This window comes from Phallusia mammillata, chromosome 2 (assembly GCF_965637545.1).
Source record: "Phallusia mammillata chromosome 2, kaPhaMamm4.hap1.1, whole genome shotgun sequence".
Classification (NCBI taxonomy): Eukaryota; Metazoa; Chordata; class Ascidiacea; order Phlebobranchia; family Ascidiidae; genus Phallusia; species Phallusia mammillata.
Genome location: NC_137253.1, coordinates 3,112,748 through 3,126,956, shown reverse-complemented (window position 1 = coordinate 3,126,956; position 14,209 = coordinate 3,112,748). Strand labels below are relative to the sequence as shown.

Sequence of the window (14,209 nt, the reverse complement as noted above, 5' to 3'; positions counted from 1 at the left end):
CCGATCATCGTCATGCAACTGGGGCTTGCGGTAACAAAAGATGTATTTTGGTGTCATGCGGGTTTCTGAGGTCAGGGAAATTGAACCAGCACCTGATTTTTCAGCTAATCGAGTGCGATACATCGAGTGCGATACATCGAGTGGCAAAGTGGAAGCAATGTAGTTGTTTTTACTTTTTGAGTAATTAGTAAAATATTTTTGTGTTTGTTGATTAGACTGGAAGCTTGCGTCGTATGAAAAGTCAATAGTTAAATGAGATGAACTATTAAAAGTTAGAATCATGCTGCTTTGACAAAAAGCACAGAATGTACAAAGCAAGTTGATCCAGTATTAGAAGTTGTTGGTTAAATACGCTGGATTGTCATGAGCTGATCTCAATATAATTTAGTATTTAGTAATGTTCAACTAACTTTTGCAGAGAGTACATATAAATAAATTTAAATATATAAATATCAGTATAAATCATGTGCTTAGACCAAACTAGACCCGCAAGAACCCTCACTGAGCATATTCCCCATTCCGTCACATCACCACAGCAACCTGCAGGTAAACCAATCACAAATAAATACGTTACAATCGAATAAATACCTTCGAATGCGGTACGCACAGCAGCACGCATTATAACTCTGGTGCATCACCTAGTGGAACAAAGTAGTTGAGTATCAGCAGTTTTCAAAAGACAGAACTTTAAAGTGTGATGTGTTGTTTAATTATGAAGCTTATAAACAAAATTCGCAAACCTGTGATAGACAACCCAGATGATTGAGCCAAACTCATCACCATAAGAACAACTTTTTGTTTTACTATTTATGTCCCCGTAGTTTGCCGCCTCCATATCGTTCCCGGTGTGCCTTTATACCGCTTTCGTAAATGACCCGCCCCTTTTCGTACGTCGCTCACTCTGTTTCATACTGCTCCTAGTCGTGTGTATGTGTGAGAATGTAACTGCCCCCAGTGATACGATCGGTTGACACGTTAAATAACTACAGCCGGTCAATTGTGCGACCTCCTGTAGACCCTCGTTTTGGAAGGTCACTTTGTTTTGTTTCTCGAAAACGTTTTGTTTCTTCTGTTTCCGAAAGTTCCGACACCAACCCCAAAAAGTAACGGCACATCATCGACTTGATGATCTCGTTGTTTTTCATTCGTTTGCATGTTTGGAGCGCTTGTTTATTGGAGAATAATAAACAAATATACACAATAAGGACAACTTTTTATCAATTTCCACAAGTTCTATTTCCACGAAGTGTTTGCGTATCTGTCAGGTTAAAACTCGTTCCCATGTCACATACTCACAGCGCATGTCTTGCACCCTAAAGCACGTGCACCTGTCTGTGGAAACAATCCTACAATTAAATATCCCGTAGATCAGAAACATGTTGAAAAACCTAACGCCTTTTTAGATTTTGATCAGATAAGCGACAAAGTTTAATTGAACATCGAGACAAACGGGAAAGTGACGCATTGTTTACTATCGGATCTGAAATAACCAACATCTTATGGAAGGCGATTTCGTCTCTGTGAAGATGGACACGCTGGATGCAGCAGTCGTGCCAAACTCACTCACAGCGTGAGACAGAATGTCAGCGACCACTGAGTTGATTGTCGTGTTGATGAAAATTGCTTGCGGTCCTGGAGTCAGATTTGCACCAGAACAAACACTACGCCCGGTTGTCGTTGTAAGGCGTTCCTCGTCCCAGACGGTACATGTTGTGCCGCTTGATACTAAAGAGAAAAATGTAAAATTCGTAACGTGATATCTATGAACCATGATGCGATGGACAATTTTTAAATCGTCACACGTTTCAACCGGGAATAACTGGCCACTTGGTGGCGCGATGTACGGTGAGTTGTCTAAAAAGAAGACTTGGTGACGTCATTGCGAGAAGCGTTTACGATGAACGTTAAATATTTGTGATGTGACATCTTACGACGTTTCGGTTTGGTCCTACGAGACGAGACAATATATTATCAACGGGGTGTCCAACACGTGGTATGCGACGTATTTGAAAATGACACGCAATCTCTCACAAAACTTTACCAGCCTGAAACTAAGGTTTGGCACGCAGTTAATGTTAGGTCTAATAATCGCCACAATTACGATGACGAAAATTAATTAAGACGTATCTCAGTATGTGAAGTAGTGGTACAAACTAGAGATTCACCGAATCGGCAATTTGGGATCGGCTGAATGAATAGAAAAATTTCGTATCAAAATCGTCGCACGCCACGGGTTTGACATTAAAACATACGTTTTTCTATCGGGCAAAGAGTGGTGTTGCAGAACAGAATAGTTCTGTTTCATGATCGTTTTATTTCAGTGGACAAGGGGCCAGGGCTTTGGTTGCCAGCCTGCCAATGAATTACTGACTTTTTGTCTGGAGTGGGAAAAACGATAAAGTTTTAAACTAATAATAAAAATTGATGCGATTTTTGTTATGGCGTAGTTTGAAAGATTGTGTGATAAGCAGAAACGACAGGTTTTACTGTTTAGATTTGTATAGGTAAACGATTGGTTTTTGGAATAGCAACAAATTATTTGACTGAAAACGAATCTGTGCAAAAAAAGATTCGGCAGAGTAAATTCGGCAAACCGAATATTCGGTCTCCAGTATAAACCAGAGGTGAGTAAATTTTTTAATATAAAAATTTGGTAATGATGCGCGAGGGCCAAATAACTTACAAAACCGAAAGCTTGTGGTATTTCTTCCCTAGTTGAAGTCAGATGTTTGGGGAACTGCGACTGTTTTATCTTCTTGATGTTGTAACAAATAGTGGTAAGTTTAACCTGGGTGTAAACAGTGGCGTAAAACCGACAAGTGTTTTTGTAATCGTAAAATACACACTTTTGATACGCCTGACATTTTCCAGTTTATCTACCAATGTGACGTACCTTCATGAGTGGTGAAGTTCCGGCTTCAGTGGCAAGTCGATTCGCGACAACAAATCCGCCAGTGAGCGCAATTGATTTAAGTTTTAGTATCAGTGGGGGATTTCCCGTTGGATGTTGGCTGAAAAATTTGTCCTTGACCCATTTATTAAGTGCCGTCCCACTTAAGTGATTTCTCATAGTTGATAGTTGTATAGGAAGGTAGGGCTGTAGGGGAAATGAAATCGCAATATAAGTTGTTAAGTAAACATTTAACGCTCCAATAAGTAAACTGTTTAAGTCATTCACACATTAAGAATTGAAATTGCACACCCTTAAGTTAAAATAGACAAAAACAATTAAATTAAACTTAAGAGCGAATCCCTTCACAGACTAATATGAATTAAATGTATTAAATAAACACGAGGTGTACAAAATAGGTAATTGGTAAATAAATAAAAAATACACAATATTGCATCTGTAAAAAAGACAGTATAATTTATACTTTTGCACAAGTTGAAGTAAAAAAAATGCAAACCTGCAAACAGCAATGATAATTTTTTGTATCTGAACGAAATCTTGCAAATGAGTGATTATTATCGCAACAGCATGTCCACTCTGGTCATCATCAGTCAAACCTGTTGGAGAAGTTAGAATCCCAGCTCTCTAGTCTGATACTAAAATTCAAAAGTTTTAAATAAACATTTGCAAAGTAACACAAGTATCAATGCAAAACAACAAAATTATTAACCTACTTCTGTTAACAGGAAAGATTTCATCCTTAAATTTGTATCCAAAAGGGTCATTTGGAATCTTGTTCCCACCTATAATTTGTTTGGCCAATTCATGCTTTTTCTGCTCTTTAGTGAGTGGGGTATTGTCATGTTATCAATGATCTGGATTGTTACATCACTGAGTGGTAATGTTTGTTGGTCCTATTAGAGAAGAAATAATACATTGAGTACACAAACTCATATTCAACCCACAATGTTCCAAAATTAAATGCAGAAAGCCCCAAAAAGGGTAAACCAAATAAAAAGTGTCATTTATAAAGGATATGCTTAGCACAAGATATAAAATAATATCTATTATCAGCATAATATAACTGGTGAAGAACAAACCTCAGCCAAAAGTCTCTACTTGAAAGAGGAATTTAGGAAGTAAGTTCCAAAAGGTGGACAATACAAATCTTCCTTGTTTGCTCAGAAACTTAAAAAGTACAAAAAATAACAGTCAGGTTTTGTTAGGTGCATAACAGATCAAATAAGCAAAGCCTTAGCAGCTAGCACACGTACAAAACACTTGAATTTCTCCATATTGTAACACTCCGAAAAACAATTTACAATTTCAAACATTCATGATTCAGGGGTAACACAAGTAATAAAACCAGACTAAACCACACAACTGAACAAAGTAGAAAGTACAAACTACAAACCAAAGAGATAAAATAGCTCTAAAACAAGAAATAAATAGGTTTGATAGCTGAAAAATGCCTGTGATTTTCAGAAAATCGCTCCTGGTTTGTATGCACTTTAAGTATGACATCACATTCATACAGTGTGTACTTGTGACATCACAATTGTATGAATAAAGAATTACCCATTCAACAAATACGATGACTTAGAGCCTGCAGAGTGCAAACTTGCAACAGTGGAATTTTAATGGTTTAACCACTCAAGTCTCAACACAAGTTATACCCTGAGCATTTCTGATTGCGTTTTAATTATTTTGTAGTTCTGCAAAAATATTTTTAATTTTTTTACTATTTTGCAACTTTTCAGTGTATTTAAAAACATCCCATGAGGGAACGGGTAAAGTCACGAAGTTGGACTAAACAGTAAACAGTGTATCGGCGGATTTTGTATTTTTTGCATTGCTTGGTGCTTTCGTTAGATTTGTTCATTAGTTTTACGTACACAATAGACTTTACTGGGAAGAGAAAACCCAGAAGTTGGTTATATCCCAGAAAAAGTTCGGTGTAGTATTTGTGGTGAACCCAGGAAATCTAATTTCATGACATTGGCTCACTGCGGATACCGCTTGTACCATAGAGATCGAATGTATGCCCCAAATTGCATAAGCACCAGTCCAGCGTATCGGAAAAGCTATTATCCCAATTTGCACAAAACACAAAAAATTGCACAAAACCTTAAATTGTTTCCTTTCACAACTGGTGATTTTTTGCAGCTGTGTTAGGTGGCTTTCGTGCCAAATTACCGATTATATCTTATACTTCCTTTGCCTTGCTAATGTACTTGTAAACAAAATACAATACAACCCACAACATATAGGCAACGTTTAGTTTTTTCTACTCATTGGTATGTTGCTTGGCAACAAAATGTAGTTTTTGTAGCTTACAAATTACAATCACAAAGATTAGCAGTATGCAAAAAAGTAATAACCTGCAGAAAGAATTTGTGCAGAACGAATAATTAGGGTCTGGGTATAAATATCATCGATTCACAAATGTTATGTTGTGTTTGCAGTTGCAGCAGCCAGCACCAGAGAATCACTCAGATTCGTACAAACAAATGCGCCATGTGAACAATTGCGTTTCGTCATCGTTGTGACGACACTTGAGCCCCTACGTTAGTTACCCGTCACGCTTTAGCGCCGTTCTACCCCAACCAACCAGCTTTATTGTTGCAAAGTGACGTGGTAAAACTCGACTGAAAGCCTATTTATGCCTCCACACTTATTTTTAACCTTTAGTTTTGAACAAATATTGCAGGTAGGCTTTTTTTATTTACACGTTGCTCCTGCAAATATGAGAAACGTTGCTTTGCATGCTTGGGATACGTTACGAAAAAGAGTCTGATAAACGAACGTGGCAAGGTTGGTAACACTCTGACAAAAGAAATACATCAGATGTTTGTTTAAACACGTTTTTAAAAATTTTGAAACAACACATGATTTTATTACTAATGAACGTTGTATTTTCACAGCAGCACAGCATAGTGTTGTCATAACGGTGTTTTACAAATCACGCATAACATATTAGAAATTTAAGTCGTTCAGTTGAAGACACAAGGTCAAGTTTCAACGCAACCACAATCGTCTTCAGCCTTCTCTTGTGCGGTCTGGTGACAACTAAGAACGCGGCGGTCACGTCGAGTTTCGATCGGTGTGAGACGACCCTACATTGGTTACCCGTCACGCCTTAGTGACGTTCTACCCCAACCCACCAGCTTTATTGTAGCAAAGGCACGTGACGAGACTTGACTATAAGCTTATTTATGCCTTCGCGCCTAACTTTAGCCTTTAGTTCAATATCATTTAAATCTGCCGGTAGACTTTCGTTTACGACTTACACGTAGCCCAAAAATTTTAGAAACGGGGCTTTGTATGCTTGAGATACCTTACGTGGCAAAGCTTGATAAACGAATGTGGCAAAGTTAAGTAATGCTGCTGTTCTGGCTATGGAATATGCTTTGCAGAAAGAAATGTCATTCTTAAGGCGTTTGGTATTTAAACTATTTCGTTATGTGTTTGCCAATAGTTACCACACAAACCCAGCTGACCAGTTTAGAGTAAATGTATTATTAACGCATCCAAGATTGAATAACCATGTTGTCATGTTTATTGGTGTTGTGACCTCTATACTTGGGAATAGTATTGGTATCTTATATAACCAGGGTTGCCATCGACTTGAAACCAAAAATAAGGACAACCGAAAAATTAAATTTTTATGCGAAACGAAACAAACATTTTTAAACAAATCTTTGCATTTATACGAGCCATGACATCATATTTGCAATATTTTGGCCAGAAACACTAAGTGCATCTCACAACAGGCCAGGCCTAGGTTTAGTTTTCCCTGTAGCAGGGATTTGACTACACTAATTGTTGAAAATAAGACAAAATAAGGACTACAGTCAAAAATAAGGACATTTCTTAGAAATAAGGACAATGAAGTTTTCTAAGACACAGCCCTTCAAAATAAGGACAAATCTTAGAAATAAGGACGGTATGGCAACCCTGTATATAACCAATGTATGTTGGATATTGCAACGCTTATACCTATCATTGAGGAACTTCCATAGCCCAACATACAGCCATGAAGTTTAAGAAACCAAACTTCACATGTTTAAGTTGTTCGGTTTGACTCAAGGCCAAGTTTTAACGCAACAACAATTGATCTTGTTTTCGAGCAGGTTCGTCATTTCTTTTACCGTTGAAAAAAAAAACGTTTTACGTTTAGCCCCTTCCCTTCTACGGTCTGATGACAACCAAGAACGCGGCAGTTTCGACGAGTTTGTGAAAAACTTTTTTTCTTTACGCTGCAGTAAATAAGTCGCATGCATTGATACGAGTCGTGTTGTCGGTCAACCTATATTTGGGCGACTGCACTTGCGCAGTAGAAATATATAGACCATAAATCTAAGAGTTATGCGCAATATATTTTTTATTTACAAAATGTGTATTACGAAAGGACTTTTTGACGAGCGGTAACACTTTTAAAATAAGTCGTCCTCTCCCTAGCTCGAAATTTTAGGTCTTTTGTCATAAGCAGTGGTGGCGACCAAACAGACTGATGTATAAAAAGTTGAATGAAGTGGTGCAGACGATAAATATGATGATGTCAGTGAAACATTTATATCTGATACAGAACAGTTACTTGAGCGTAGTGCTACATAAGGTGTATTTGACAAGCTCTGCAAGTCTGCTAGATTTAAAATAACGGTATCTCAATGACTGCAAATTTTCGGCAAAAAATCCATAGAAAAATAACTGCGTTAGAATTGTCCGAACAATTGTTCAGTTTACCATTCCACGCTGCTGTAATCGAGTTTGACAACGCAGACATTTTTTCTCCTCCAATGCACCGAGTACAACGTGACAAATAATAACTGTGGTGCACCGCCTAGCGGATTTAGCCTAAGCAGTTTACCACCATATTATAAATACCATTGTTTTTCTTTCTGTGTTTACTGCACTAAATGCTGAGCCGTAATGGATTTGTGGCAGTATCGTGTTTTCGTTCTTCTTCGTTTTCGTTCAACCCACCAGCTTTATTGGTGCAAAGGGACGTGAAGAGACTTGACTGAAAGCCTATTTATGCCTCCACACCTAACTTTAGCCTTAAGTTCAGTATCATTTAAATCTGCCGGTAGACTTTTGTTTTCGACTTACACGTTGCCCCAAAATTTTGGAAACGTTGCTTTGTATGCTTGAGGTACTTTCCGTGGTTAATGCTGCCGTTCTGATTATGGAATATGCTTTGCAGATATAAATATCATTCTGAAGGCGTTTGGTATTTGAACAATTTCGTCGTATGTTTGGCAATATTAACTACACAAACCCAGCTGACCAGTTTAGACCTAAGTGTATTATCAACGCATCCAAGATTGATTAAACGTGCTGTCATGTTTATTGGTGTGGTGACGTCTATACTAGGACATAATATTTGTCTCTTTTATAACCAATGTATGTTGGATATTGATACTTATCATTGTTGAAATTCCTAGCCCAACATCCATGAAGTTTCACAAACCACACTTTCCATATTTAAGTTGCTCGGTTTGACTCAAGGCCAAGTTTCAACGCAACAACAATTGATCTTGTTTTCGAGCAGGTTTTTCGTTTCTTTCAGCCGGAAAACGTTTTTACATTTAGCCCTTTCCTTGTACGGACTGGTGGCAACTAAGAACGCGGCGGTTTAGGCGAGTTTGTAAAAAATATCTTTTTTCTTCTTCAAGCTGTAGTAAAAAAGTCGCATGCATTCATACGAGTCGTGTTGTCGGTCCACATTATAACCACAAAAACTACCAACATGCAAAAACATTGATACAGACTATAATCCGTAGAACGAATAATTAAGGTTAGAGTATAAAAATCACCGATTGGCAACAGCTTTTGAGTTGTGTTTGCGGCAGGCAGCACACAGAAAACACCAACATCAGAATCACTCAGACTGATACAAACACTTGCGCCTCGTGAACAGCCGCGTTTCAATCGTTGTGATGATACTTGAGCCCCTACGTAAGTTACCCGTCATGCTTTAGTGGCGTTTTACCCAACCTACTAGCTTTATTGTGGCTATGTGACGTGGCGAGACTCGACCGAGAGGCTATATTTATGCATTCACACATATCTTTAGCCTTTAGTTCTATACCAACTAATTTGCCGGTGGATTTCTGTCTTTGATTTACTACCCTATAATATCGGAAACGCTGCTTTGTATGCTGCAGATACGTTACGTGGCAGAGTTGAAATAGAGAACGTGGCAAAGTTGGTAAATGCTACGGTTCTCATTCTGAAATAAGCTTGGAAATGTGTAACTTTTCAGTTCAAACGCTTCTTGCAATTAAATGTATGTCGGATATTGAAACGCTTATACTTATCATTGAGGAACTTCCTTAGGTCAACATACAGCCATGAAGTTTGAGAAACCGCACTTTTCATGTTTTTGTTGTTCAGTTTGATCCAAGACTAAGTTTTTACGCAACAACAATTATGCTTGTTTTTGAGCAGGTTCGTCGTTTATGTAAGCGGAAATGTTTTGCCTTCAGTCCCTACCCTTGTACGGTCTGGTGACGACCAAAAACGCAGCGGTCTCGGCACGTACGTGAAAAAGACCGTTCCTCTGTACAGCTGCTGCACATAAGTCGCATTCATTCATACGAGTCGTGTTGCCGGTCCATTCTTTATTTAGGCGACTGCTCTTACGCAGTAGAAGTAGAGTAGACTTGAATTTGAAGTGTTTTGGGCATTGGATTTTGTTATTTACAAAATGTTATTTTTACTAAAGGACTTTGTGACGAGCGGCAATACTTTTAAAAAAGCTTGTCCTTTCCCTAGCTTGACATTTTAAGTCTTTTGTCTGGGCAAGTGTTGGCTACCACAGAAACGAATGTATAAAAAGGTCAATGAAGTGGTGGAGACGATAAATGTGATGATGTCGGTGAAATATTTATGTCTGACAGAACAGTTACTATTTGTTAAGCATAGTACTACATAAGGTTGTGTTTTTGATAAGTTTGGCGAGTCTACTTGATTTTAAATGACGGTATCTCAAATGACAGCAGGTTTTCGAATAAGTCATAGAATAAGAAACTACGTTAGAGTCCTTCGAAAAATCAGTCCGCTATCCCACGCTGTGGTAATCGAGTTTAAAAACACAGACATTTTTTTCTCAATGAGAATACCAAGCAACACATGACAAATTATAACTCTGGTGCACCACCTACCGGATTTCTTCTATGCAGTTTACCACTATATAATATATACCGTTGTTGTTATCTTGTTCTTAAAGTCATATGAAAAGCTTTTGCCTTAAGTCACATTGCTTAATTCATCTCTTGGTGGGTCACGTGCATCACAATTCAAAAGCATTGACGTGTGCTGCATTTTAAACGTCTGGTCTAAGACAACAGCATAAATGAGAGGTGGAACATAGAAAAGATGCAAGAAATCATACAAACGAAAGTAATGAAAATTAGGTTAAGAGCTGAATGAAGTAATGAAGTCGACAAATGTGATGATACCAGTGAAATATTTGTATCTGAAACATCAACACTTACTATTTGTTACGCAATAGTTAGTGCCGCATAAGGTCGTGTTTCAGATTAGATTGGTGATTCCACTAGACCCATGCACTATAGATAGCCCAAATGTCCAATATCGAACATTTTCATGGATAAAAGTCTCAGAATACATGTAGCATTGTTGACAGGAATAGCTTATAAACTATCATTTGTGCTCAACTGGTAATTTAGTATATGATGTGGTTGCTAAATAAACTGATTACAATAAACTAGGATTTTTAGAAACGTGGAACATTCTAAATTTAAAATTGCAATGTCTTAAAAACGTTTTAATCCAGAAGGTTTCAAAGAAGCGTAGTAGTCACGTGACAACTGCCTTAGAAATGCTTTGCGAAAAATGATTTGCCTGCTTATCAATATGTTGGTTGGCAACAAAATGTTGTTGTTATTGTGGATAATTATTACGAAATAATGAGTGAAATTGACAACATGTAACTTAGAAGGAAGTGATTAGTCGTGGTGAAGAATCACCATTCCACATTAGTTTGAAATTCTAGGGTTGTGGTTACGATGAGCCAGCACAAAGCGAACACAATAACTTCAGAATCACGTAGATTGACACAAACACTTGCGCCCTGTAAATAGTCGCGTTTCAATCGTTGTGAGAGGATACTGGGGCGCCTACGTTGGTTACCCGTCACACCTCAGTGGCGTTCTATCCCAACCAAACCAGCTTTATTGTTGCTAAGTGACGTGGCGAGACTGGACTAAAGCTGTTTTTTTGCCTCCACCTATTTTTAACCTTTGGTTCAGTCCCAAATAAATTCGCCGGTAATATCTTTTGACTTATACGTTGAACTATAGTATGGAAAACGCTGCTTCATATGCTTGAGGTACGTTACGCAGCTGAGTTTCAATAAAGAAACGTGGCAAAGCTGGCGAATGCTACGATTTACACGCTAAAAGCTTTGCAACATATAATATGTTAGTTCAGACGCTTTTTACAGTTTAAACAATTTCTTATTTGTGTGAAATGTTTTGCTGCAATCCTATGTTTGGCAGCATTTAAAACACAAACTCAAACAACAATTTTGAAATTTATTCCATTTTTAACACAAATAAGATTAGTGAAACGAGTTACTCTGTTTGTTGGTGCGCGAGGACCTCAATAAAATGTATATGTATTGCCTGTTGTCCCATATTGGAGTAGAAGCTGTCGAAACAATGGTATTTCCACAGAAAAAAAAACAATAAAACAAGAAACAAAACCGAGTTTCAACGCAAACACAATCGCTGTTTTCGAAGAGGCGTTTTTTTGCTTTAAACCTAACCCTTGTATGGTCTGGTGACAACTAATAACGCGGCGGTCTCGGTACGTAAGTGTAAAAGCACCTTTTATCTTTTCCGAGTGCAGTCAATAAATCGCATTTTATTTATATGAGTTATTTTGGTTTAAACAGTCACATGTAGTTGCGATCTAGTTTGAATAAATGAAAGCCGTGAAATAGAAAAGAAAGCGTTTTGGTCATCAGAATTTACTTGCTATTCAAAAAAATTGTCACTTGAGAAACGTGTATTGCGAAGGATTGGAGTCGGAGATGCAGAAACTTGTTTCAGTCAGTGACAAGATAAATGTGTGGCTGTCAGAGTCAAAAAGTAACAAAACAAATTTGCTGGTGCGATACATTGTTTGGTCCCCGTTGGAACCTATATGTAGCCAAAAAAATTTATCGAAAGTTGGAGATCTTACACGTATATTCGACAAGGGTAATATTTCATAGCAACAATAGAATATTGATGCTTATTTGTTAAAGAATCTTTAAGTATGATATTTATTGGCACTGGTGTTGCGACTGCATACCCCACTTGTAGGGCGAGGCTATCAATAAACACATAAAAAGCATCAATTTGTTTTTATGCAGCAAGAGCTTCTGCAGTTAGATTCATTCTTTGCTAAAATTTTTTTTTTAAACTGTCTGAAACATGACTTCGCCAAAAGAGGTAAGCAACATCTACAATTGTTTTTCTTTTGTTTGTTTGTTCATTACACTAAACAGGCTTTATTTTTCCACCGTATGAAAAAGTGTAGTTTCAAATTAGCATGCCGAGATTTTAATTAAATTTGTTTTAAATTTTTACTTCAATCCTCAAGTATTTTCATTCCTTCCTCTTTTGGGTGGATCTACTAACACAGAAACTCACACCACAAAAAGTTTCTTGGATACTGATAGATGGCGAAAAGAGCGCAGTTTTTTAAATTGCTATTGCGTCTTGGGCAGGGTTAAAGGAAGGAATTTAGCATGATAAACTGGGTTTTTAGGTTGATTTTATTGTTATTATGAAACATCAGACCAACCCTAATAGTGTTTTGAAAACAAACCTTGCAAAGTAAATAACTCCGTTTTAAATTACTAAAGCCCGACGGAATTTGAATCTAAAAGTTTCGTTTGTAAACGGGTTGAACAAAGTTTTGAATAACATTGGTTAAGTTAGTTGTATGGCTTGGTTGGAACTCAAAAAAATATACGTTGGACATCAGGGATTTACACTTTTTGTGTCACAGCTACGAGAACTGGACTGTAGTGACATCACTTGTAACCTTGGCAAGTTCGTGGCCGGTTCAGGAGGTTTCGGGGATGTTATATTCGGATATCACAATGGGTTAAAGCAAGAAGTAGCTATCAAAGTGTTTGAAGTATCTGGTGGAACCCAAGAAAAGGCGCGGCTTGAAAAAACGTAAATTATACGATTTGTTATATAGAGCGGTGCAAATCTATCGCAAATATGGAAGGGACGTATTTTAACATATTTAAGAGTAATTTTGTGTTGATGGCGTCACAACAATTTGTAAAATATGATAGTGAGGTAACAAATCATAAGTAAATTTTTGAAAATGGCAATTTTGAAAACATTTGCTAATTTTATATATTGTGCCCATTTGCTGGTTCAGCCTTATTTTTTTCGGGTTTATGATAACATTTTAGACCATGACTGGTTCAAAGAAAAGTTGCATCGACTGACAGTTTATTAGATCCGAATTTACCTGGTATATGTGTGGACTTACAAAACTAGTTATACCTCAAAAGCTTCATCCAGAGGCATTAATTCCATGGACTACACGATAATGACAAACTACTGCGCAATCTCAGACAAATTAAACAGCAAAGCGCGCCAGCCATCGTGACTGCTAATCTTGGTTGGCCTGCTTGATTTCCTGATGTGTGGTGCGAGATGCGACATTTTTAATCATTGCTAAAAACCGAAGATTAAAAAGCGAGGAATGCGGGTTGTGTGACGTTTGATAAATTGTTTTCAATCATTTTGTTGAGGGGACATACCACCTCACCTGTCCTAACGAGATCTTTGCTCTGCGTTATTACATGCACAAAACGTAACATGCAGCTGAAAAAAAACTCTCTTTTTAGAATCAAAGAAGAAATGGAACACTTGCAGAAAGCAGATCATGAAAATGTCGTTCGGGTTTTTGGCTATGTCAAGTGGTCGTTTGCAATAGGAATTGTAATGGAATATTACAAAGGCGGGAATCTCAAAGAGCTACTTCAGGATACATCAAAAGAACTGGGCCTTGCTGTGCGCGTTCGCATTTTATACGAAATAGCATCAGCAATGGCTTTCTGTCACAATTTACCTGACAAACGTTTAATTCATCAGGACTTAAAACCCGAAAATGTTATGTTTTCTAAAGAGCTCCATTGCAAAATAATCGATTTTGGCGGGGCCGAACTGGCAACCTATAGTATTTCGGCAAATGTGAATCCTTTGGCACGAACCAAGAAAGAAAAACCCCAATTTACTCCCTACTACACCGCTCCGGAAAAACTGAAGGACCTCA

General features: G+C 37.6%; 1 protein-coding gene across 3 annotated transcripts; it reads right to left on the bottom strand.

Moving 5' to 3' along the window:
- Positions 1-1,113: 1,113 nt before the first annotated feature.
- Positions 1,114-4,642, bottom strand: LOC145214110 (uncharacterized). 3 transcript variants are annotated; one of them, XM_080082576.1, is made up of 6 exons: positions 3,991-4,642; positions 3,625-3,804; positions 3,408-3,546; positions 2,894-3,097; positions 2,684-2,788; positions 1,114-1,725 (listed from the first exon to the last, which is right to left on the bottom strand). In XM_080082576.1, the coding sequence occupies exons 4-6, from the start codon at positions 3,068-3,070 to the stop codon at positions 1,639-1,641; spliced, it is 369 nt and encodes a 122-aa protein (XP_079938702.1). In that variant the 5' UTR covers positions 3,071-3,097; positions 3,408-3,546; positions 3,625-3,804; positions 3,991-4,642; the 3' UTR covers positions 1,114-1,638. The 3 variants fall into 3 exon arrangements, with proteins under 3 accessions (XP_079938702.1, XP_079938703.1, XP_079938704.1); XM_080082577.1 differs by having other exon boundaries at positions 3,694-3,804; XM_080082578.1 differs by lacking the exon at positions 3,625-3,804.
- Positions 4,643-14,209: the final 9,567 nt, after the last annotated feature.